Source organism: Ceratotherium simum, chromosome 5 (assembly GCF_057802395.1).
Source record: "Ceratotherium simum simum isolate JZ-2026a chromosome 5, ASM5780239v1, whole genome shotgun sequence".
Taxonomy (NCBI): Eukaryota; Metazoa; Chordata; class Mammalia; order Perissodactyla; family Rhinocerotidae; genus Ceratotherium; species Ceratotherium simum.
In genome coordinates this window covers 49,692,991-49,718,043 of record NC_141904.1, presented here as the reverse complement: position 1 = coordinate 49,718,043, position 25,053 = coordinate 49,692,991, and the positions used below count along the sequence as shown (strand labels likewise).

General features: G+C 44.3%; 1 protein-coding gene and 1 non-coding gene across 5 annotated transcripts in view; one reads left to right on the top strand and one right to left on the bottom strand.

Annotated features, from left to right (window-relative positions):
• Nucleotides 1-24,818, top strand: part of CDC25A (cell division cycle 25A) — a 34,839-nt gene extending 10,021 nt beyond the window's left edge. For all 4 annotated transcript variants that reach the window (XM_087430918.1, XM_087430917.1, XM_014791578.2 and 1 more), the window contains 8 exons: nt 1,136-1,210; nt 6,822-6,995; nt 16,936-17,034; nt 18,480-18,542; nt 18,638-18,736; nt 20,039-20,169; nt 22,504-22,615; nt 22,844-24,818. In XM_087430918.1, coding sequence (XP_087287044.1) covers nt 1,136-1,210; nt 6,822-6,995; nt 16,936-17,034; nt 18,480-18,542; nt 18,638-18,736; nt 20,039-20,169; nt 22,504-22,615; nt 22,844-22,984 — 894 coding nt within the window. In that variant the 3' untranslated portion in view covers nt 22,985-24,818. The remainder of the gene's footprint in view (nt 1-1,135; nt 1,211-6,821; nt 6,996-16,935; nt 17,035-18,479; nt 18,543-18,637; nt 18,737-20,038; nt 20,170-22,503; nt 22,616-22,843) is intronic.
• Nucleotides 11,403-11,509, bottom strand: LOC147917034 (U6 spliceosomal RNA). The gene has a single exon (XR_015552386.1). It is a non-coding gene; the product is annotated as a U6 spliceosomal RNA (small nuclear RNA).
• Nucleotides 24,819-25,053: the final 235 nt, after the last annotated feature.

Genomic DNA, 25,053 nt, shown 5'->3' with positions numbered 1-25,053 from the left:
GTGTGTGTTTTCCTATCCATTCCACTAACTACCCACTGGAGAAATCATGTGAAAGAGAACAGCGAGGGGCCGGCCCAGTGGCATAGTGGTTAAGTTCACATTGCTTCTGCTTCAGCGGCCTGGGGTTCACGGGTTCAGCTCCTGGGTGCAGACCTACACACCACTCATCAAGCCATGGTGTGGCGGTATCCCACATACAAAATAGAGGTAGATTGGCACAGATGTTAGCTCAGGGACAGTCTTCCTCACACACAAAAAAAAGAACAGCAATTCCCCAGGTCTTGAGTTGGCTGATATTTTTGTTCATGTGGTGAGAATTTATTGAGACTCTTCTTCTATCCTGATTAAATCCTGGGGGGGGACTTCAAAAGAAGACACTGATGGGGCCAGCCCAGTGGCCTAGTGGTTGAGTTTGGTGTGTTGCACTTCGGCGGCCTGGGTTTGGTTCCCAGGTGCAGACCTACACCACTCGCAGGCTGCCATGCTGTGGCGGTGACCCACATGCAAAATAGAGGAAGATTGGCACAGATGTTAGCTCAGGGAGAATCTTCCTCAGAAAAAAAAAAAGACACTGATATGATCCTTTTTACCCTAAAGGAACTGACGATCTATTTTTGTGCAAAAGATGTGAAACCAGAACAGTGGGAGACTAGCTGCCACGTGGTGTAAAGCTGAAGAGACTGAGGATACCTCCTTACATACCCTTAGGGGAGATTCTTTTAGCTATTCTTAGATATCTGAAGTGTTAAGTGTGATTCTCTTCTGATCTTAAAATGTTGGTGAGTGGGGAAGAGAGGCGAACATTAGATGCTTCCTCTCTAGGCAGAATCACACCTAAAGCTAAACGAATGTTAGTCTCTACTGGATCCTTGTTTTGTTTTTTTTTTTTTAAGATTTCGTTTATTTATTTTTTTCTTCCCCAAAGCCCCAGTAGATAGTTGCATGTCATAGCTGCACATCCTTCTAGTTGCTGCATGTGGGATGAGGCCTCAGCATGGCCAGAGAAGCAGTGCGTCGGTGCGCGCCCGGGACCCGACCCTGGGCCGGCAGAAGCAGAGCACGCGCACTTAACCGCCAAGCCACGGGGCCGGCCCCTCTACTGGATCCTTGTAACACCGTTTTTCTCTTTCCTTAGAATGATGAAGAGACCCCATCGTGCATGGCAAGCCTCTGGACAGCTCCCCTTGTCATGAGAAGAACTACAAACCTTGTAAGTTGTTCTGGTGTGTCTAGAAGGGAGCCTTGAGTAGTTGGGCCTCTGGACAGAGTGGACTAAACTGAAAACTAACCCTTCACCCACATCCCCACAGGAATCAAAAATTGTTTCATTTGAGATTCTGTCTTTAAGTGTATGGGCCTTTCCCCTTGACTGATCACTAGTGTTCTCTGGTGCACTGCACACTGTTTTTTCAAGTTTTTTTGTCCTCACTGGTGTGTGAGGAAGTCTGGGTAATGTATATGCATGTAATTCTTAGTTTTGTAGTTTCTAGTTCATCCCAACTATTCTTAGTCAGTTAAGGTCCTTTCTGTACAACTGTGACCTTTCTTAACTTCTGGTTTAAGATCACAGGAAAATATCTGCTAAATTGAATTTAAGAGGTTCAATCATTGTAAGATTTGATATTGGCTTAGGTTTTAATTGACAACTTCATGAGCGAGCAATTTGTAGCTGGAAAAAGGAATATGATCTTAGGCAGCATGAATAGAAAGACTTCAGCTATAAGCACCATCTACACCCACTCAACCCAGCCAATGGCCCTACAGCAGACAGCCAGTCCTCCTCAGGGGTATTGACTGGAGAACCCTGGCCCAGAATATAAAAAGGAGGTGCTGGCCCTGCCCTATTCTGACTGGGTTGGAAAGAACATGCTGTACTACCATACTGTTTTATTTTCCACAGTTGAGAGAATGTGGAGACACTAGAGCACATTCCGAGAACAACCAGTAGAATGAGGAGACTCAAAACCATGACAGATATTATGGACTGGGTGAAAAAGTTGGGACAGAAAGGCTTCATTTGAAGAGGAATTAGTTTGTTGTTTTTTGTTTTTTTGTGAGGATGATCAGCCCTGTGCTAACATTTGCCAATCCTCCTTTTTTTGCTGAGGAAGACTGGCCCTGGGCTAACATCCGTGCCCACCCTCCTCCACTTTGCATGGGATGCCGCCACAGCATGGCATGCAAAGCAGTGCATCGGTGCACGCCCGGGATCTGAACTGGCGAACCCCAGGCCACCGCAGCAGAGTGTGCGCACTTAACTGCTTGCACCACCGGGCCAGCCCCCTAGTTTCGTTCTGTTTTTGTGTGAGGAAGATCAGCCCTGTGCTAACATCTGCCAATCCTCCTCTTTTTTTTTTTTTTTCTTCCTGAGGAAGACTGGCCCTGGGCTAACATCTGTGCCCATCTTCCTCCACTTTATATGGGACGCCACCACAGCATGGCTTGCCAAGAGGTGCGTTGATGCGCGCCCAGGATCCGAACCGGTGAACCTTGGGCCACTGCAGCCTAGCACATGCACTTAACTGCTTGCACCACTGGCAGGGCCCCCCCCCCCCAGTTTTGTTCTTTTTTTTTTTAAAGATTTTATTTTATTTATTTTTTTCCCCCCAAAGCACCAGTACATAGTTGTATGTCATAGCTGCACGTCCTTCTAGTTGCTGTATGTGGGACGCGGCCTCAGCATGGCTAGAGAAGCAGTGCGTCGGTGCGCGCCCAGGATCTGAACCCGGGCCGCCAGCAGCAGAGCGCACGCATTTAACCGCTAAGCCACTGGGCCGGCCCCAGTTTTGTTCTTAAATGCAGAAAAAGAACAACCGGTTTTGGACTAAAGAACTTCATTTAGCAGAGCTATGAAGTGGCCACTACAGGAGCTGGCAAGGTTGTGGTAGCTGTTCGTTTTTGAGCCAGAAAGATGGGTTAAGTTATGGAAAGTTAGAGAGTAGTACATATGATTGGGAAGGGAATGCTGGGTGGTCATCCAGAAGGGGGTGTTTAGAAGGTGAACCAAGTAGCAACTTGAGCTTCCTCACAAGTGACAGTGATTGATGGCACCTTAGCATTCCAAGCTGTGGCTGCAGGTGTGGATAGTCTGGGACGTGGCCCTGAATGAGGCAGAGTTCACAGGCCAGGGCCTTGGTTACCCTCAAAACGCAGCATCTCCCTCAGGAGCCGCTGAGGAACACACACCTAAGTGGGCACCCTCAGCTCTTTTAGAGCTACTGTTTGCAAGATGGGGAGCTGGCTGTCTTCTATCCCTGGGTCTCTGGCTCTCATCTTTCTTACTCTAGTTTTGTTGTTTTGTCCATGTTTTTCAACATTTGCACACAAAGTCTGCCAAACATTTGGAACACTGCTTTATCTCTGCTTTCTGCTCCAAAGTCCTGTTTTAATTCTGGATATTTCTCACATAGTTTAGGATTATTTTGGAGCTGAAGGGTGCTAAGAGTATTACCTGTAGATAATTGAGGCTTTATATTTTTTATGTTTTTCTATTCCTCCTGTGTAGACTCACTCACACTCACAGCTCATATTTAGTCCCTCCTAGCTTAGGACAGACATTGTATTTCTCTTGCCTAGTGTAAATTAGAATTGTCCTTGACCCAGCCGGACTTTTGGTTATAACTTAATGGTGTAAGCATAGCCTTAGATGACTACTTCCAGTTGGTACAGGGGTCTAAAGTGGCCACTGGAGCTCTGCTTCACATCTTTGCAGAGCAGAGCCCCACTCTGGCCCTCACAGTTTCACCTGGCTCTGAGAAGTTGTCTAATTTTGAGAAGGGGCAGGCAGCTTGCTGTGGCCACCAACATTTGCGTTAGCCAGGAATTCGAGGGGTCAGCAGACGAACTCTTAGCCTGTGCTTCCACATTAAGACTTCCCTTCTAGCCAGTGTCTTTTTTTTTTTTTTTTTTTGTGAGGAAGATCAGCCCTGACCTAACATCCGATGCCAATCTTCCTCTTTTTGCTGAGGAAGACTGGCCCTGGGCTAACATCCGTGCCCATCTTCCTCTACTTTATATGGGACGCCGCCACAGCATGGCTTGACAAGCAGTATATCGGTGCACACCCAGGATCTGAACCTGCAAACCCTCTGGCCGCCACAGCGGAGCACGCGCACTTAACCACTGTGCTACCAGGCCGGCCCCACCAGTGTCCTTAAATAGCCATTTTGTAGCCTGTGTGTTGTTGTCTTGCCCTAAATAGGGTTTGTCTCCACTGTCATCCTCAGTTACACCTTTATTTAGCTCAGCCCCAATATTAAAACTTCACACTTAGAGCAGTAAACAGCAGGAAGTGGGTTGTTTTTCCGTGTCTGAGTCCCACGGTAGCAGTGGAGTTAAGGAGCACCTGATGGTAAAGCAGACAGCAGCTTATCCTGTGAGTGTGGCCTTGTTAAACCCATGCATTCAGCTATGTGTGTCCCATTGAATGGGTGGGCACTATGGACACTGCAAGGGCAGGGGTGTCCATCAGCCCTGGAAAGGACCACAGGCACTGAGCAACCAGCTGAGTGCTGTGAGCAGGTCAGGGGAGATCCCTCAGAGAGAGCACATGCAAGCTGGGTCTCAGTGTGTGGGAACTTGTTGAGGGGCCAGATGTATTGACCCATGAAAGAAGTTCATTTGAGGAAACAGCAAGTAGTCCTGTGGAGCTGTAGAATGGGGCACGTATTATCACAGTACAGACTCAGAGTTACACACCTTTACCTACACATATAAATTGATAGCTATATTTTTAACTGTCAATGCCCCTGAACTATAAATATGGGACAAATGAGGCTACTTACAAATTATAGTAGATTAATGTGCATAGCTTTGAGGAAATAGGTTACCCCAATACAAATGTTATGACTACATTTGCTAGGTCCTTTTGAAAGACAAAATTATATGCAATGTGAGAATGCTTGGGAAAGGGTTTATCAGTTTTATAAATTGAATTTAAAAATCATGAATAGAGTATTGTGGGCCCTTCACGGTGGGGAATTTGCTTCCACCATTATTGCAGGCTTAGAATTGTCAGGGGCTATGTTGGAATTGTGGTTTCTGCCCTTGAGGAGCGCACAATTCCCTCTGAGACCCTGTTGAAAGCAGTAATCCCTCTTCCAAAAACTTCCAACTCTTCCAGATTTTTTTTTTTTTTTTAAGATTTTATTTATTTATTTTTCCCCCAAAGCCCCAGTAGATAGTTGTCTGTCATAGCTGCACATCCTTCTAGTTGCTGTATGTGGGACACGGCCTCAGCATGGCCGGAGAAGCGGTGCGTCGGTACGATCCTGGGATCCGAACCCGGGCCGCCAGCAGCAGAGCACGCACTTAACTGCTAAGCCACGTGGCCGGCCCCCAACTCTTCTAGATGAAAAAAAAAAAAAAAAATCTGGTCTTGCTTTTTTGAACAACATTCTGTTACAGTAAACTTCAGAAAAATTAGGAGAAAATCCTTGGTCTCTGGGAGAGCCAATGTTGGAGTAATACACTCCACTGGGGACTATTAGGAACATTTTAAAGAAGAGACAACATTGAAATTTTAGTGTAAATTTAGTGAAATTTTAGTGAAAGGGAGTGGTTTACTGGGGTATGAAAGGACATTCTGCACAGAAGGAAAAGCTGAGCCAAGGCACACCGAGTTGTGAACAGGCTGAGGCAAGGTTAGAGAGCTGAAGTTAGACTGTCTCTACCATTAGTCAGATTGGCTGCCCTCAGACTCTGGGAAATGAGTTTTAAAAAGACCAAGTACCACAGACATCTTCCTGTATTTCCTTTGGCTTTGTAAGTCTTACATTAAAATGCTGTGATAGGGGCCAGCCCAGTGGTGTAGTGGTTAAGTTTGTGTTCTCCACTTTGGCAGCCCTGGGTTCACGGGTTTGGATCCTGGACCTGGACCTACACACCACTCATCAAGCCATGCTGTGGTGGCGACCCACATACAAAATAGAGGAAGACTGGCACAGATGTTAGCTCAGGGACAATCTTCCTTAAGCAAAGAATAAATAAATAAAATGCTCTGATGTTATATACATAAAAAAAAAAAAGAGCAAGTAGAAAGAAGGAATTTTGAACACAATTTTTTTTTTTTTTTTTTTTTTTTTTTTGGGAGGAGATCAGCCCTGTGCTAACATCTGCCAATCCTCTTCTTCTTTTGCTGAGGAAGACGGCCCTGGGCTAACATCTGTGCCCATCTTCCTCCACTTTATATGGGACGCCGCCACAGCATGGCTTGCCAAGCAGTGCGTCGGTGCGCGCCCGGGATCCGAACCAGCGAACCCCGGGCCGCCGCAGCGGAGCGCGCGCACCTAACCTCTTGCGCCACCAGGCCGGCCCCTGAACACAATTTTGAAGGCACTTGCTCCTCTGTGCACCCTCACCCCCTTCAAACTTAGACTCTATTTTAACCACCTTACTGGCTCCTTTTTATAGTATAATCTCGATACCTCACACCTTTTCTGGATTTAGGTGGGGTGTTAAAACCTGTCAAGCTGCTCAAGCAAAGTTCGAGTAATAGAGGGGAAGAGGCAGCCAAAAATGTGTTCCCAGCTGGAAGGTAACAGTTTGACTTTTAGGACCCTGTGTAGACAGTAAGCTTTTTGAGGGTGTGGATTGTCTTCCTTACTTCCATATAATGTCAGCTTAGTACGTGTTCGTGGAGCACCAGGTACTCAGTGTCTATGATGTGCCAGGCCCTGCAAGAGTTGCTGGGACTAGACAGACAGTGTCTGTTGCCTAATTTAGGATGGCATTCCATTCTTCCAGGAAGCCCTGGTCCGTTCTCTTTAGCATTCAAGTGAACAGGTTTTAGTGAAAGATGGGTCTCTTTTTTTTCCCCTAAGGGCAATAGATGCAAGCTGTTTGACTCCCCTTCCACGTGTAGCTCCACCACGCGGCCAATGTTGAAAAGACCAGACCGATCTCAAGAGGAGTCCCCACCTGGAAATACAAAGCGGAGGAAGAGCATGGCTGGGGCCAGTCCTGGAGAGGCAGCTAGTCCAGAGAAGCCCCAAGAGGTTAGTTTTGCAGGTTCCTTTTTGCTTGAGGAGAGTAATACTGTATTTTTCAGTTCTAAAATTTCCATTTTGTTCTTCCTTTTCTTTGCTGAGGCTTGCTGGGGTTTTTTTGTATTGGGGGTTTTTTTTTGTTTTTTTCATTTGTTTCGAGCATATTTGTAATTGCTTGTTGAAGCATTTCTATGATGGCTACTTTAAAATCCTTGTCAGATAATTCCAAAATCTGTGTCTTGTTGTGGGCCTCTGTTGATTGTGTTTTCCTATTCAGGTTGAGATTTTCCTGGTTCTTGGTATGACAAGTGATTTTTCAATTGTATGTGTATATTTTGGGTATTATGAGACTCTGGTCTATGTAAATCTTCTGTTTTAGCAGACCTCCTCTGATACTGCAGGAAGGTGGGGATGGAAGTTCAGGTTCCCCAACACAGCCTCCCTTGACACGACACATAGGGTGGGGGCAGGCCTCATTATTGCTGGGCAGGAGTGGGAGTTCACGCTCCCTATTAGGCCTCCACTGACACCATCCCAGTGGAGTAGAGATTAGGACACTTAATTATAGCTGGGCCAGGTGGAAGTCTAACCTGCCCCCCTGCTGGCAGGGCATGGAGTAGAGCCATAATTTTTTCTTGGTGTTTGGCCAAAGTAGAGTTATTTTGTCTAAAAGTTGTCTTGATAGCCTGCCCTTTTCTTAGTCCTTTGGCTAGGGAGAGTGGGCTCTTGGGGCTTCTTGTTTCTTTGGGTTTGCTCTCTCTGGCTTCATGAATTTTGTGCTAAACTCATTTGTTTTGTTGTTTCCTGACTTATTTAGATCTATAAATTTCCCACTACTTTAGGTTTGTCTCACAACTTTGATTGTAGAGTTTGACATTCTAGGTATTTTAGTGCCTTTATTTCCTTTTAATTAAGACCTATCATGGCCTTTAAAAAGTTTAATTTTTATAAGGGTTTCACCTATACTCAAAAAAAAATATGTGTCCTCTTTGGTGTCAAGTTCAGTATATCTAATTCTATCGAAACAATTGCTCATAGTTGTATGGTTTGTTTTCATGTTATTTTGGAACTTTCTCCACGAATAATGTATCATGAACACCCTATAATCAGTATGCAAATCTAAATTATTTTTAAATAGCTGCATGAGAGTCCTTACTATGGATGTGCTTATTTTTCTGTTGATTAACATTCAGATTGTTTCCAGTTTGTTTTGTTTTGTTTTTTAAGGTTTTATTTTCCTTTGAGCATCACTATGAACTCATGGATCTTAACATATATGACATGTTTCAAGTGTCTCAATTCATGTCTATCTCTTTTTGTTGTTGAGGAAGATTGGCCCTGAGCTAACGTCTGTTGCCAATCTTCCACTTTTTGCTGAGGAGGATTGGTCCTGAGCTAACATCTGTGCCCATCTTCCTCTATTTTATATATGGGATGCCGCCGCAGCATGGCTTGATGAGTGGTGCATAGGACCGCGCCTGGGATCTGAACCCACAATCCCTGGACTGGCCCCCTTGTTTCCAGTTTTTAAACACTATAAACAATTACAACATTCACCATCCTTGCGTGTTCATTTTTTAAATTTTTTTATTATTTTTAATTTTTTTTTTTTTCGTGAGGGAGATTGGCCATAAACTAACATCTGTTGCCAATCTTCCTCTTTTTGCTGAGAAAGATAGGCTTTGAGCTAACATCTGTGCCCATCTTCCTCTATTTTATATATGGGACGCCGCCACAGCATGGCTTGATGAGTGGTACATAAGTCCGTGCCAGGGATCCGAACCTGTGAACCCCAGGCTGCCAAAGCACAGCGCACCAACTTAACCACTATGGCACCAGGCTGGCCCCCTTGCATGTTCATTTTTAGAGGAATAAGCAAGGTTGCTGGGGCAAATGCTATGTACATTTACTATATTTATTTTCTAACAAGGAGCCAGAAGTGCAAGTGCCTACCAAAAACAAATGGATTGAAAATCTCCCCAGCAGTGAATGTTACCATTCCTAGGAGGTTTTTGCTATTTTGACATGTGAAAAGTTGTATCTTATGTGTGTTTCTTGACTCCAGGGGAGATTGAGCATCTCTTCATTTCTTATTGACCATTAGCTATTTCTTGGAGTGAGTGACTTGTCTTTATAGAGTCATGGTTCTCTGGGTATAAGTCCTATGCTCCTTTGTATTATTTATCCTACGAACTAAAGCCTTGAAAACATTGCATTCCAGCTCTGGTTACTCCATTTTTCTTTATATACTTTGGCTTATGTTCATAGATTTCTCCATTTTAAAATGATTCTTTCTTCCTGAAATGTCATATTTGCTTATTTAGAATTATGGTGGTTTTTTTTTGTTGTTTTGTTTTGTTTTGTTTTGTTTTGTGAGGAAGATCAGCCCTGAGCTAACATCCATGCCAATCCTCCTCTTTTTGCTGAGGAAGACCGACCCTGAGCTAACATCTATTGCCAGTCCTCCTCCTCTTTTTCCCTTTTTTCTCCCCAAAGCCCCAGTAGATAGTTGTATGTCATAGTTGCACCTCCGGCTAGTTGCTGTATGTGGGACGCCGCCTCAGCATGGCTGGACAAGTGGTGTGTGAGTGCGCGCCCGGGATCCAAACCCAGGCTGCCAGTGGCGGTTTTGTTTTTTTACTAAGGAAAATTCGCCCTGAGCTGACATCTGTGCCAGTCTTCCTCTATTTTGTATGTGGGTCACTGCCTCAGCATGGCTGCCGATGAGTGGTGTAGGTCCACACCCCAGAACTGAACCTGGGTCACCGAAGCAGAGTGCACCGAACTTAACCACTAGGCCACGGGGCTGGCCCCAATAATTGCTTTTTTGTATTTTGTTTTTTCTTCATTATACTATGCTTGTATCAGATTTTGGTATTAAGGTTTTGTATTAAGCATTATAAAATAAACTGGAGAACTGCCCTTCTTTTCTTTTTAATGGTTTTTTTGTGTGTGTGAGGAAGACTGGCCCTGAGCTAACATCTGTTGTCAATACTCCTCTTTTTGCTGAGGAAGATTGGCTCTGAGCTAACATCTGTGCCCATCTTCCTCTGTTTTGTATGTGGGATGCCGCCACAGCATGGCTTGATGAGCGGTGCGTCGGTCCATGCCTGGGATTTGAACCTGTGAACCCTGGGCCACCAAAGCAGAGCATGCAAACTTAACCACTATGCCACTGGGCTGGCCCCACCAATCTTCCTTTTTTTGCTTGAGGAAGATGGTCCCTGAGCTAACATCTGTGCCAATCTTCCTTGACTTCTGCATGTGGGACGCCGCCAAAGCAGAGCACCTGAACTTAACCACAACGCCACTGGGCCAGCCCCTGCCCATGTTTTCTGTAGCATGAAAAGGTTTGAATAAATATCATTCGTCTTAAAAGGTTAGCTAGATTACAACTATGAATACATCTAGGGCTGGTGCCTTATATTTCATAATTTGCTTTAGTTACCTAATATTTGGTGGACATTTTGTTTTTTTCAAATTAAAAGTAGAATTCTACGGGGCCATGCTGTGGTGGCGTCCCACATACAAAATGGAGGAAGACTGGCACAGATGTTAGCTCAGCAACAATCTTTCCTCAAGCAAAAAGAGGAAGATTGGCAACAGATGTTAGCTCAGGGCCAATCTTCCTCACAAACAAAAAAAGAATTCTAAGTTAAAGGACAGGAACCTTTATGAAACTTTGCATTGTATACATGTCAACAAATTGCCTTTTAGAAAGCTTCTAGTTTATATATCAAGATTTAAGAATATTTCCTTTTACTCTTGCCATACTCGGGATTTACCTTTTTATTTTCTTAATATTGTCAAATTTCCAGTCTGGGTTCAGTTTTCTCCAGTTGTCTCCCACTGTCTTTTTTTTTTTTTTTTTTTTTTTAATTTTTTGTTTATTGCAGTAACATTGGTTTATACACTGTATAAATTTCAAGTGTACATCATTATACTTCTATTTCTGCATAGATTACATCATGTTCACCACCCAAATACTAATTACAACCCATCACCACATACACGTGCCGAATTATCCCTTTCGCCCTCCTCCCTCCCCCCTTCCCCTCTGGTAACTACCCATCCAATCTCTGTCTCTGTGTGTTTGTTTATTGCTGTTATTATCTACTACTTAATGAAGGAAATCATACGGTATTTGACCTTCTCCCTCTGACTTATTTCACTTTGCATAATACCCTCAGTGTCCGTCCATGTTGTCACAAATGGGTGGATTTCATCGTTTCTTATGGCTGAGTAGTATTCCATTGTGTATATATACCACATCTTTTTTTTTTTTTTTTAGGGTTTGCATTATTTTATTTATTTTTTTAATTTTTTGTTTATTGCAGTAACATTGGTTTATAACATTGTAAAAATTTCAGGTGTACATCATTATACTTCTGTTTCTGCATAGATTACATCATGTTCAAAAATATGGAACGCTTCACGAATTTGCGTGCCATCCTTGCGCAGGGGCCATGCTAATCTTCTCTGTATCGTTCCAATTTTAGTATATGTGCTGCCGAAGCGAGCACCCCCAGTTGTCTCCTAAATGCTTTTTCAATTTGTTCACATCAGATCTGTACATTGCATTTGGTTGATAGGTCTCATTCTTCGGGTTCCTGGGCTCCATCTTTTTGTTTCCCTCTTGCAATTTATTTGTTGAAGAACTCAGGTCATTTGTCTTAGAGGTTCCCACAGATGTGTGGAGACTTCTAACATTGTCTTCTGTCCCCCCCATGTTGCCCATAAACCTGGACCCTAGAAAGGCTTAATCAGATTCGGGTTCTGTTTCTTTGGCAAAAATATTTCATGGATGATTTTGTTTACTTTGATCAGGAGGCACAATGTGGTGGGCAGCCATCGAAGACTGTTGCCTAGATTCATTACTTCATTTAACCAGGATTTCAAAAAGGTGATCCTGCAGTCCTATCATTCTTTCTTTGTTTATTAGCAGAATGTTCCTATAAAGAGAAACTTATCCACGTCACACTCTTTGGTCACCTTTGGGAAAGGCAAGATGAATGCTGGATCTCTTTATTTGCCAGTTTTCCAAATAATGCCCTACCTAGCATCTTAACAAAGTTGGCACTGAGGCTTGTGGGTTGTTTTTCAATAAAAATTGTGAACTCAAGGATTAAAACATTGATGTTTTTCTATATATTGCAGTTTTTATCCTTTTTAACGCTCAAATCAATCTCTTTCTTGATATCTGGCTATGTCTTCAGTTTGGCTCCAAAGGTTTTATTTTTAAAAATAAATTTAACAAGTTATTTTACCATACATACTGAAAAGTACACAAATAAGTGTATATCTTGATGAATTATGGGGATGAACCCACCCCCATAAATATACCACCTATAATCAAGAAAAAGCATTAGCAGCAGCCCAGAGCCCCTCCTTTGTGCCCCTCCCTCAATAACACTGACCTGACCTCTGACACCATAGCTGAGTTTTGCTTATGTTTGAACCTTATAAATATGGGATCATAGTATATATATGTATGTCTAGATTCTCTTGCTTAACATTTTTGTGAAAGTCATCTGTTGTGTATATCCATAGATTTTTTTTTCTTTTTCATTGCTGTGTAGTATTTCATTGAATGAACAGACTAGATTATCTGTCCTACTATTGGTTGCCATTTGGGTGGTTGTTCACAGGTTTTGTCCACTATGAATAAAGCTGCTATAAACATTCTTATATAGTTTTTTTCCAGTTTTATTGAGATATAATTGACATACAACACTGTATAAGTTTAAAGTGTCTTGCATAATGATTTGACTTACATATATCATGAAATGATTACCACAATAAGTTTAGTTAATATCCTTCATCTCATATAGATACAGAAAACAAATTTTTTTCCCTTGTGATGAGAACTCTTAGGATTTACTCCCTTCACAACTTTCATATATACCATACAGCAGTGTTAACTATAGTCATCATTACATCCCTAGTACTTATTTATCTTTTAACTGGTAGTTTATACCTTTTGACCACCTTCATCCGATTCCTCCTCCCTCTACCTCCCACCTCTGGTAAGCACAAATCTGATCTCTTTTTCTATGAGTTTGGTGTTTGTTTGTTTTTGTTTTTGTTTTAGATTCCACATATAAGTGAGATCATACAGTATTTGTCTTTCTCTGACTTATTTCACTTAACATAATGCCCTCAAGGTCCATCCATGTTGTTGCAAATGGCAGAATTTCCTTCTTTTTATTGCTGTATAATATTCTGTTGTAAATATATAACACAGCTTCTTTATCAATTCATCCATTGGTGGACGCTTAGGTTGTTTCCAAGTCTTGGCTATTGTAAATAATGCTGCTATGAACATGGGGGTGCAGATATCTGTTTGACATAGTGTTTTCATTCCCTTCACATGTATTCCCAGAAATTGCTGGATTATATGGTAGTTCTATTTTTTATTTTTTTTATTTTATTTTATTTTTTTTTATTTATTTTTTATTTTTTTATTTTTTTGGTGAGGAGATCAGCCCTGTGCTAACATCCGCCAATCCTCCTCTTTTTTTGCTGAGGAAGACGGCCCTGGGCTAACATCCGTGCCCATCTTCCTCCACTTTATATGGGACGCCGCCACAGCATGGCTTGCTAGCAGTGCGTCGGTGCGCGCCCGGGATCCGAACCAGCGAACCCCAGACCGCCGCAGCGGAGCGCGCGCACTTAACCGCTTGCGCCACCGGGCCAGCCCCTATTTTTTATTTTTTAAAAACATCCATACTGTTTTCCATAGTGGCCATACCACTTTACAATCCCACCAACATTGCACAAGGGTTCCCTTTTCTCCACAATCTCACCAGCATTTGTTATCTCTTGTCTTTTTGATGATAGCCATTCTAATAGGCATGGAATGATATCTCATTGTGGTTTTGATTTGCATTGCCCTAATAATTAGTGATGTTGAGCACCTTTTCATGTATTTGTTGGCTGTTCGTGTCTACTTGGAAAAATGTCTATTCAGGTCTTTTGCCCGTTTTTTAATTGGATTATTTGGCTTTTTTGCTATTGAGTTACATGAGTTCTTTATATATTTTGGATATTAACCTCTTTTTTTTTTTTTTTTTTTTTTATTTTTCCCCCAAAGCTGCAGCAGACAGTTGTATGTCACAGTTGCACATCCTTCTAGTTGCTGTATGTGGGACGCAGCCTCAGCATGGCCGGAGAAGTGGTGCATCAGTGCATGCCCGGGATCCGAACCCGGGCCGCCAGCAGCCGAGTGCACACACTTAACTGCCAAGCCTTGGGGCCAGCCCTGGATATTAACCTCTTATCAGATGTATATTTTGTCCCATTTCATAGGTTGCCTTTTCATTTTGTCAATCATTTCTTTTGCTGTGCAGAAGCTTTTTAGTTTGATGTAGTCCCACTTGTTTATTTTTTATTTTGTAGCTTGTGTCAAATCCACAATATCATTGCCATGAGCCAACTCTGATGGCCTAAGTGGTTAAAGTTAGGCAATGTCACTGCTTCAGCAGTCTGGGTTCAGTTCCCAGTCGTGGAACCATACTGCCATGCTGTGGCAGCAGCTCACATAGAAGAACTAGAAGGACTTACAACTAGAATATACAACTATGCACTGGGGGTTTGGGGAGAAAAGAGAGAGAGAGAGACAGGAAGATTGGCAACAGATGTTAGCTCAGGGCGAATCTTCCCCAGCAGAAAAAAAAAAGGAAGAAATATTTTTTAAAAAAATCATTGGCAAGACCCATGTCAAGGAACTTTTTCCTGTGTTTTCTTGTAGGAGTTTTATAATTTCTGGTCTCATGTTTAAATCTTTAATCCATTTCAAGTTAATTTTTGTAAGTAGTGTAAGAGAGGGGTCTAGTTTCATTCTTTTACATGTAAATATCCAATTTTACCAGCACCATTTATTTTTTTTTTTTTTTTTTTTTAGATTTTATTTATTTATTTTTCCCCTGCAAAGCCCCAGCAGATAGTTGTATATCATAGTTGCACATCCTTCTACTTGCTGTATGTGGGACGCGGCCTCAACTTGGCCGGACAAGCGGTGCGTCAGTGCGCGCCCGGGATCCGAACCCGGGCCGCCAGCAGCGGAGCGCGCGCACTTAACTGCTAAGCCACGGGGCCGGCCCCACCAGCACCATTTATTGAAGAAAATATCTTCATTGAGTATTCTTGGCTCCCTTGTCAAATATCAGTTGACCATATTGTACAATTTTATTTATTTATTTATTTTTTTGAAACGTGCACTTTCCATTCTCGTGGAATTGCTGGGTCCTAGGCTAAGCATGTGTTTCCCTTTAGTAGACCCAAATAGTTTTCCAAAGTGGTTGTACTCACAGCAATGTATGAGAGTTCCAGTTCTTCCATATCCTTATCAGTATCTGGTGGTGTTCATCCTTTTTTTTTTTTCCTGAGGAAGATCAACCCTGAGCTAACATCTGTTGCCAATCTGCCTCATTTTTTGCTTGAGGAAGATTCATCCTGAGCTAACATCTGTGCAAGTCTTCCTCTACTTTACATGTGGGTCACCACCACAGCATGGCTGACGAGTGGTGTAGGTGCAAACCCAGGCCACCAAAGCGGAATGCGCTGAAATTAACCACTATGCCCTGGGCCAGCCCCTCATCCCTTTAATTTTAACCATTCTGGTAAGTGTATGATATCTGATTTTAATTTGCATTTCCCTGATAGTCCTTTCTCTTGGTCTTAGATTTTCCTCTCTTTGTTACTCTTGCATGTTTTTTGCCCATTTTGCTATTGGGTTATCTCTTATTTCTGGGAGTACTTGATATTTTCAGAGATGAATCTTTTATTGGGTGAATGTATGTCTTCCCACTCTGGCTTGCCTTTTCTCTTATTTAACTTGTTCTTTTTCTTTCTTTTTTTTTTGTGCGGAAGATTAGCCCTGAGCTAACATCCGCTGCCAATCCTCCTCTTTTTGCTGAGGAAGATGGGCCCTGGGCTAACATCTGTGCCCGTCTTCCTCTATTTTATATGTGGGACGCCTGCCACAGCATGGCTTGATAAGCGATGCATAAGTCCATGCCCGGGATCTGAACCTGCGAACCCCAGGCCACTGAAGTGGAGCATGTGAACTTAATCACTATGCCACCGGGCCAGCCCCTAACTTGTTCTTTTGATGAATAGAATTTCTTGATTTTTAAATGTGTTTCAATTTATCAGTCTTTCTATTTATGTTTAGTGCTTTTTGTGTACTGCTTAAGAAATCCTTACCTCCCTATGATTAGTCCTTTTGACATGTCCTTAGAAGTCTGATAGCTTCTTTGCTACCATGACAAGGTGTTCCAGGTTTATCTTGTACATTTCTTTTTTTTTTTTTTTTTAATAATTTTATTTATTTATTTTTCCCCCAAATCCCTGGTAGATAGTTGTATGTCACAATTGCACATCCTTCCAGTTGCTGCATGTGGGACACAGCCCCACCACGACCAGAGAAGCAGCGCGTCGGTGCGCACCCAGGATCCGAACCCGGGCCGCCAGCAGCGGAGCGTGCACACTTAACCACTAAGCCACGGGGCCGGCCCCACTTGTACATTTCTTGTCCCAACCTGGAGTCAATCACTTCTTCAAAAAGCCCTGTTCTTTTAGTGGAAGATAGTCTTTAGAGAGCTCACTGCCCTCTAGGGGCACTCACTGCACCCCTGGAGCTTCTCAGTGGATAGAGCTAAGACACACTTTTGTAGACTTAGCCCTAATTTTAATCCCCCATTTTTTAAAAAAAGGAAGGAAAACTTAGTTTCAGAGGAATTCAGTTAGACACTAAAATAATAGTAAAGCTAGTCAGTAACCCATATCCTTTCTTTCACTCCAGATTCATTCAAATGAGAAAAATCTCTCATTTGCTAAATATAGACATTAACATTTCAGTCTCCTCCTCGTGTCGTGTTCCAGGTGAATGTTATCAGAAGTCCTGTTCATAACCCTGGCCTCATTCTCCACCTTTGACTTGTTACAGATTCTACATCAGTCTTTATCCCTGGCATCTTCCCCAAAAGGGACCATTGAGAACATTTTGGATAATGACCCAAGGGACCTCATAGGAGACTTCTCCAAGGTAACTGCAAGCAGATGCAAGCAGAGCTGCTCTGGCTATGTCATGGGGAATTGGGGGATTACCTAGAACGCCCCTCAGCCTTTCTCCCTCCCTGAGGTGGCTCCTGTGGTGCCCCCAAGGGGACACAGTTTGGAATTTCTTAAAGTTAAGGAAACAAACTCATGATCAGGTGTATCTTGGTCTCTGTGGGACTGTAGACCTTACTGGTACTGATCAGAGGTTTCAGGTAGGGAGTTGCTCCCAACCCAAAGACTAGGCTCTCTGGGAACTGTCTTTCTGATTATAATAAATAGTAAGGCAGGAAAGTATAAAGAAGCAGAAATAAACTTATAGCCTTACTGCAAGTCTGTATATTAAAAGGTTATCTTAGAAGGTCTAGGATTGAGACAGAATTTCTCCATTGTCCAGAGAAGCATGGCCTTTGAGGGAAAAGGTCGCTAGGGAAGTCCAGAGGAAGATCTGCTGATGGCCTAATGTGGATTTGCTACAGGGAAGAGTTGGCTGCTGACATTTATTGAAGTATTTACTTTTATGTGTTAGGCAGAGATTCCAAAATGAGACAGTTCCTTCCCTCAAAAAACTTAACGTGTGGTCGGTAAGACCTACTATACCATGTGGACAAGAACCATACGTACCCCACGGTAGACTGAAGTAAGTGTCAGTGCAATGTAAGCAGCAGGCTAAGAGAAGTAAAAGGGGGCTTGTCTCAGCTAGGGGGTTGGGGAAGCTATGGGTCTGGGCCATAGATATTTCAGCCAGGTGGGTTTTGATGGAACAGGGAGAGATAAGTGGGTTAAAAATAGGGGACAATTCTAGTCTGAATGGAAGAGCAAGCAAAAACCAGGGTGTGCCCTCGCTGGTGGAACCTTCCACTTGAATTGAGTCTGTTGGTTGTTTGTCATAATGACCCCACACATGGCCATAGGGATGGGTGAGCTCTTGACTCAGCCAGTTGCCCTCATGAGTAATTGCTGATGTGTTCGTCTTACCCCTCAAGGCTGAGCCAGGCCTCATTTTTCCCATCTCCAGTGTCCGGCACCATGCTGGATGCAGCAGGTGCACAGAAAAGGAGTGAAATGCACTCCTCACTGTGTTCTTTAAGTGCTGTTGACAGTTGGGCTGCTGGGATGAGAAGTCCTGACAAAAGCAGGAGAAAAAGGAAACTACCTGAGGTTTCTGTATTTAAATCTGGCTTCCTAGCTGGCTGACCTTGGGTAAGGCGCTTAGCCTCGACGTATCTCAAAATGGGGATGATAAGCCTTACAGGTTTGTGCGAAAAGTAAATGTTAGGATATTAATGAAGTGCCTAGACGAGTAACTAGCATGTACTAACTGTTAGATTAATGATTGTTTTTTTAAAGCTGACTATTACCAGGTAGGCAAGCAGTAGAAATGTTGCATTTATGGGCTTTCAGATTTGCTAAGTATCTCTCTCTTTTTTTAAGGGTTATCTTTTTCATACAGTTGCTGGGAAGCATCAGGATTTAAAATACATCTCTCCAGAAATTGTAAGTCATCCCTTTGGAACCTTCCACACATAGGGTATTTGAATCTAATTGTTCCTGGTGGCCAAAGTTAATTCTCCTTGGCTTTCTCTCCACAGATGGCATCTGTTTTGAATGGCAAGTTTGCCAACCTCATTAAAAAGTTTGTTATCATTGACTGCCGATACCCGTATGAATATGAGGGAGGCCACATTAAGGTATGGATTCCTGAAGCTTGCTGTCAAGCCCTGCTGTCGTGGGAGGCATGGAAGGAGCCCTAGATAGCGTCTGTGTTTGTTTTGTTTTGTTTTTTTGAGGAAGATCAGCCCTGAGCTAACATCCATGCTAATCCTCCTCTTTTTGCTGAGGCAGACCGGCTCTGAGCTAACATCTATTGCCAATCTTCCTCCCTTTTTTTTTTCCTCAAAGCCCCAGTAGATAGTTGTCTGTCATAGTTGCACATCCTTCTAGTTGCTGTATGTGGGATGCGGCCTCAGCATGGCCGGAGAAGCGATGTCGGTGCGCGCCCGGGATCTGAACCCAGGCCGCCAGTAGCAGAGCGCGCGCACTTAACTGCTAAGCCATGGGGCTGGCCCAGCATCTGTGATTTTTTTTTTTTTTTTTTTTTTTTTTTTTTTTTTGTGAAGAAGACCAGCCCTGAGCTAACATCTGATGCCAATCCTCCTTTTTTTTCCTGAGGAAGACTGACCCTGGGCTAACATCCGTGCCCATCTTCCTCTACTTTATATGGGATGCCGCCACAGCATGGCTTAACAAACGGTGCGTCAGTGCACTCCTGGGATCCGAACCGGCGAACCCTGGGCTGCCGCAGCGGAGTGCGCACACTTAACCGCTTGCGCCACCGGGCCAGCCCCTCATCTGTGATTTTTTAAAAGGAGGATGGTGACACATGGCTGCTTATTAGCTTGCAAGCTGGATATGAGAATTGTAAAAAGAGGCAGTGGGTGTGAAGGGCATTTGACTGCTGGTGCACTGAAAGAATGTTCCCTGGTCTACGTTGCTCTCTACCACGTTGTACGGCAAGTGCTTCCTCTTCTGTCCTTCACACTGTCACCATCAAGGGCATTTCTAGGTGGCACCCACTGATTTCTAAGCCATGCCTGAACATCCCAGGGCTCCTGACTGGGAGAAGCCATTCTCTGGCAACATGTCCCTTTCTGTGCCAGGCCTAGTGATGCCTCTTAAGTTTGTAATTGAGTTAAGCTGCCTGGTGGAGAGGGTGTTGGGACACACTTTCCCAGGAAGAAGGTAACTGGTTGTGCTATTTTGATCTTTTAACCAATAACATAGTGTTGAAGTATAGTAAGGAGGTACTTTAAATACATTGTTAGTGTTTGCCACTATCTTATGGCTTTTGAAACTCACCAAATTCACAAATACCACTCATAAAGTACACAGTCATAACAGAATTTGAGGTGCCCATTTAAAGATCACTCTCACAGAGTCATCACTGCAAGTGTGACGTGTACAGGTGCCAAGAATCTCTGGTGCCTTCACAGGGTGCAGTGAACTTGCACATGGAAGAGGACGTTGAAGACTTCTTACTCAAGAAGCCCATCGTACCTACTGATGGCAAGCGCGTCATCGTTGTGTTCCACTGCGAGTTTTCTTCTGAGCGAGGCCCTCGCATGTGAGTGCCACACAGAACTGGGCTCTGGGGCACGGCCCCCATGGTGCTTTTGTGGGACATGGTGCTCTATGGCTTGCACTTGGAGTATCCTAGTGCACGTCACAAGTCATTTCCATGCCTTGGCCTACACACATAGAGTGTAAATACAGTTTTGTAAAAGTACAAATTCTTGGGTAACAGATGTTTTCTCACATTCTTATCTATTTACACCGATTGATTTCATGAACAGCTTCCTTGAGTGTAGTTTATAGGCCTGACCTGACGGTTTCAGTTGCAAAGGGCTGTCAGGCGTCTCCAGTCCAGCCTGTCTGTGGTGCTAGTATTGCCCACACAGGATCTGGCCTCTGCTTCCTCACCCCCACTCCTGAGTGGTCCTTGCCTCTGCTGGGCATGGCTCACTGTTAGTCTATCCTTTATACTGAACTATATACTCTGGCTCTTCCAGTTTCCACCACTGTCTTTAGTTCTGCCTGTGGGGCTACTGTTCTCAGGTGGCATCTTTCAAGTCCAATGTGGTTGCTTTTTATGCAAGTGCCAGAAAAGTGTGAAGTCCTCACTGTGAAACTGGAGGTGATGCTTTCAAACACTTGTCAAATCCCACTTTGCAGAGGAGTGGGTTATTTACTGTCACGTTACTGCCACATTGAGGGTGAAAAGAAATGCCCCAGCACACACTCCTTAATAGCAAGAACTTCTATGAGGATTTTGGTGTCTAAGGCCTAGTTATAATTTACTACCCAAAGGTATATTTTATGCCAAAATAGATGAAAGTATAATTACAATAAAACAGCATTCACTTAAGATTTAAAATAATATTCGGACGTTCCACCAGCATCCTCCACTCTCATTGATGGTAATAGGACTGGTGTTGAAAAATGTGGTCAGAAGTGAGTGATGGTATTGAAAAGCTAGGAAAGGGCGGAACAGCTGCCCGTTGTCATCTATGTCCATTCAGAAAGGACTGAAAGCCTGGAATGTGTCGGGCACTGTTAGGCATAGAAGATGCAACAGGGAGCAGGACAGGTGAGGACTTGCTGCAGGGGAGGTTCTAGTGGAGAGATGTAAGATGATGGTGACAAGTGCTGAGAAAGCAAAGAGGGACAGAGAGAGGTGGGGCAGGGAGGAGTAGAGCTTCAACTAGGATGGTCTAAGAGAGACTTCTCACAGCTGTGTTCTTGTGCCACCTTTTTATTTTGAACCATTTCCCTGTACATGCTTCACCTGATGTCATCAGTTGCTAATATTTTGCCACATTTGCACACACGTGACTCCACACACACACACAACTACAACAAGAACTTGGCACATGTGACTGTCTCCCAAAGTTTCAACATCTGTCTCCCAAGGATGAGGACTTTGCCCTGCATTAGTACAAAACTGTGATCACGTGAAGAGGTGGAATTTGAGTGAGGCCTAATGTTCATTCACAAGTGGAATTATTCACTCTACAGATGCTTACCATTGCCTCTCATGTGCCAGATACTGTTCCAGGCACTGGGGAGCATAGCAGTGAACAAAACAGACAAAACCCCCTGCCTTCAAGGAGCTTACATTTTAGAGTAGGGAGGAGGCAGAGAACATGATAAATATGAAAACTATACATTATGTTAGAAGGTGCTTCAGAGAGCAATAAGACCAGAGCTGGGAACTCCCAGGCAGCTTGGAAGAACAGCAAGGGGGCCATAGTGGCTGGAGTGGAGAGTGATGAGGAGATCAGCAGGGGGCGGGGATCACAAGTTGTAGGCCACTGTAAGGGTTTTGGCTTTTGTACCAAGGGTTGGGCAGTGAGGAGCCACCAGCCAGGTGAGGATATGGGAAAGAGTATTCAATATTCAGTCCAGGCATAGGATGCAAGTAGGTGCCCTGAGGCAGGAGCAAGCTCAGCCTGTTTCAAAGTCAAAGGAAGAAAAAAGCCCGCTTAGATAGAAGGAGGTAAGGGACAGACACTGGTCAAGGACGAGGCAGGGGAATGTGGCAGGGCTGGGGAATGCAGTGGACAGCTGGCTGAGAGGCTATCACCACAGATTGGGTGCAGATGGCGACAGGGAGGATGCTGAGCAGGGATCAGACGATAGGACTGTTTAACTTGGAGAAAGGAAAGTTGGGGAAGAGACCATCTACCTTCCAATACAGCTGGCACTGGCTGTGAACACTGTTCCTAAAGATCACACATGGCTAGGAACTCACAACTCAACCACTTTCAAGAATGAATCTAAAGTTGGCAAGATGTGTGTAAGGGTTACTTAAGCCACAACCACTGCTTTCACTGTGTGATTGTCTTCACATTTCTCTGTATTGGAAGAGTTAACCTTGCTTCGGCCTTCTCCTTTATAGGTGCCGGTACGTGAGAGAGAGAGATCGGCTTGGTAACGAGTACCCCAAACTCCACTACCCTGAGCTGTATGTCCTGAAGGGTGGATACAAAGAGTTCTTCCTGAAATGCCAGGTAAGATGAGCTCTCTGGAGAGCATGGTCCACCCCCAGGTTGGACAGTTGGATCTGTCTAATGGTCGTGGTTGTTTCTTGCCAGGGGTCTGGGGTCTTGCCCTGCACAAAGAAGGGCCCTAGAACTAGGTCTGCATTGCTGCTCCCAGCCTTGCAGCCCCAGGCAGGGAGGGAGCAGGATTGTGAGTGTGGGGCAGACGTACCCTGACCTCATCCTCTTGTCCACCAGTCTCACTGTGAGCCCCCCAGCTACCGGCCCATGCACCATGAGGACTTTAAGGAAGACCTAAAGAAGTTCCGCACCAAGAGCAGGACCTGGGCGGGGGAAAAGAGCAAAAGGGAGATGTACAGCCGTCTGAAGAAGCTCTGAGGCAGTGGTGCCAGACAGCAGCAGCCTGAGCCTCCCTCCGTCCCTCCCCACTTCCCCTCTTTGCTGCAGAGAAACTGAAGCAAAGGGGCCAGCCATGTGACGTTTGGAGAGAAGGCCTGGGGCTTCCACACCTTAAACCTGCCTCCCACACTCCCAAGGTTGGAGCCCAAAGCATCCTGCTAGCTGTGCCTCTTCTGTCCCTATAAGATGACCTCCTTCTGCACCAGGACTATCTGCCAAGGCGGTCACGTGCCACAGCACAGTGCTGAGCACCAAGTCAAGATGTTCTGACTCCTCATCCCCCAGAGTTGGATGAACCACCTGGGGCCTTATTGGGCACTGGCCTTCTCTCAGGAGGGAAGGGGTAGGAAAGTGGAAGTGGAGAGAAGTAACACAAACGGAAATGCTGCTGGCCAAATACCAAAGACAGCCTGGGAAGGAACGGTGTTTGTGAGATAACCCATATCTTTAATTTATTCAACTTCATCAATCACTTAACTTTTTTTTCTTTTTTCACTTTTTTTTTTAACTCCTGGAGACTTATTTAACTGCTTAAGTCACAATACTGCCATTCTAGGTAGGGTTTTATCATCCCAGGGACTACCTCTGCTTTTTATTTAAAAAAAAAAAAAAAAAAAAAAAAGGAGGGGAGGAGAGGCAAACTTGAGAGTTGTGGGACAGAGAACTAGGAGCTCTGTCACCCCCAGGAGGCACTGCGGCCTTGGGGCTGCTGCTATCTAAAGCCAAGGACTGAGGAACTGGTGGGAGCGGGCACTGGACTCAGGTGTGGCTACAGGACATAAGCTAAACCTCCCAGACCTACCTCGAAGGCCGCTAAGATCTCTTTGGGAGGTGACCCTGCTCTTCCTCTCCACAGTCCCTGTGATGTTGGCTGGTCTAGGAGTCACAGTCAGGAAAGCACTTCAGGCAGCTTCCATTGCCCCCCACCCACCCACCCCAGGTCAGTGTTGGAACGTGGTAGTGTAGGTGTCCCAGAGTAGGGCAGGGAGGGGTGGGCTTTGAGGGTTGGGGAGGGGCGTATACACTGCATGTCTTCCTTCTGTTACTCTGATACTCTTTGATAGCTTTCATTTTAATTCTTAAAAAAGTCATTTTATGAGTTAAGGAGTATCAAATCAGTGTTGGCTGGGCCACCCAAGAAGGGGGAGAAGGGCTGGAAGCCCTGGGCATTAGGAGAAGGAAGTGGGTGCTGGCATAGAGATGACTGTTTAGAATGTGTTTCTTAGGGAGCAGTGTGGTGGATTTTGAAGGTAAAACTTTGAGTTTATCATGTTTTAATTTGAGGGACAGGGAATGATCACCAGTTGCCCGTCATCCGACCCCATGGAAGTAGGGGTCTCAAAGGAACACCTCCCAAGGAGCTGGGGCTGACTTGATTATAGACAGGCCTGTTTGGTTCCTGCTTATCCTTACCCTTAGGTGTCAGCTTCCTTGCCATCTTTGCTCCATTGGGGTGTAGCCAAGTTTTTCTTAGATACAAGAATCAGTCTCCCCACTTGCCTCGGCTTCCTATTCTGGGGGTGGGGAGGGAATCAGTGATGTTGGAGATGACTGGTTATGTTATGGGTTTGAGTTGCATTTGGCTATAAAACAATCTTGTTAGAAAAATATGTGGGGAGAAGGGGAGAGGGAGAAGGCCTCTTACCCCACGCACATTGAGACACATCTCAATTGGTCTCTAATCTTGTTTGTAGGGAATCTGCTGGTTGAATGCCAGAAAAGGGAGGTGGGATGGCCTTCAGATTGTGCCAGCTTAGCTAGCACTGCCAATCAACTGTTGCAGGCTCTGGAAATAAAAACAATCTTGAACCCATGCCTTCTGCCTAGTTCTTGATGGATTTAAAGGAAATTATGTTTCCCTTTAAGGTTTGGAGCCACACTTGACTGAAACCAGTGACTGGGGCAGCCACGTTTCCACAAGAGGCCAAAGGGCTTTTACATCGCCTGGCTTCAAGTGATGGCTGGAATGGCCTCCAGTTATTACCCTGAGTCCAAAAACATACTTATGATTCAGACTGGTTTGCAGGGCTGGCCCAGTGGCTTAGCGG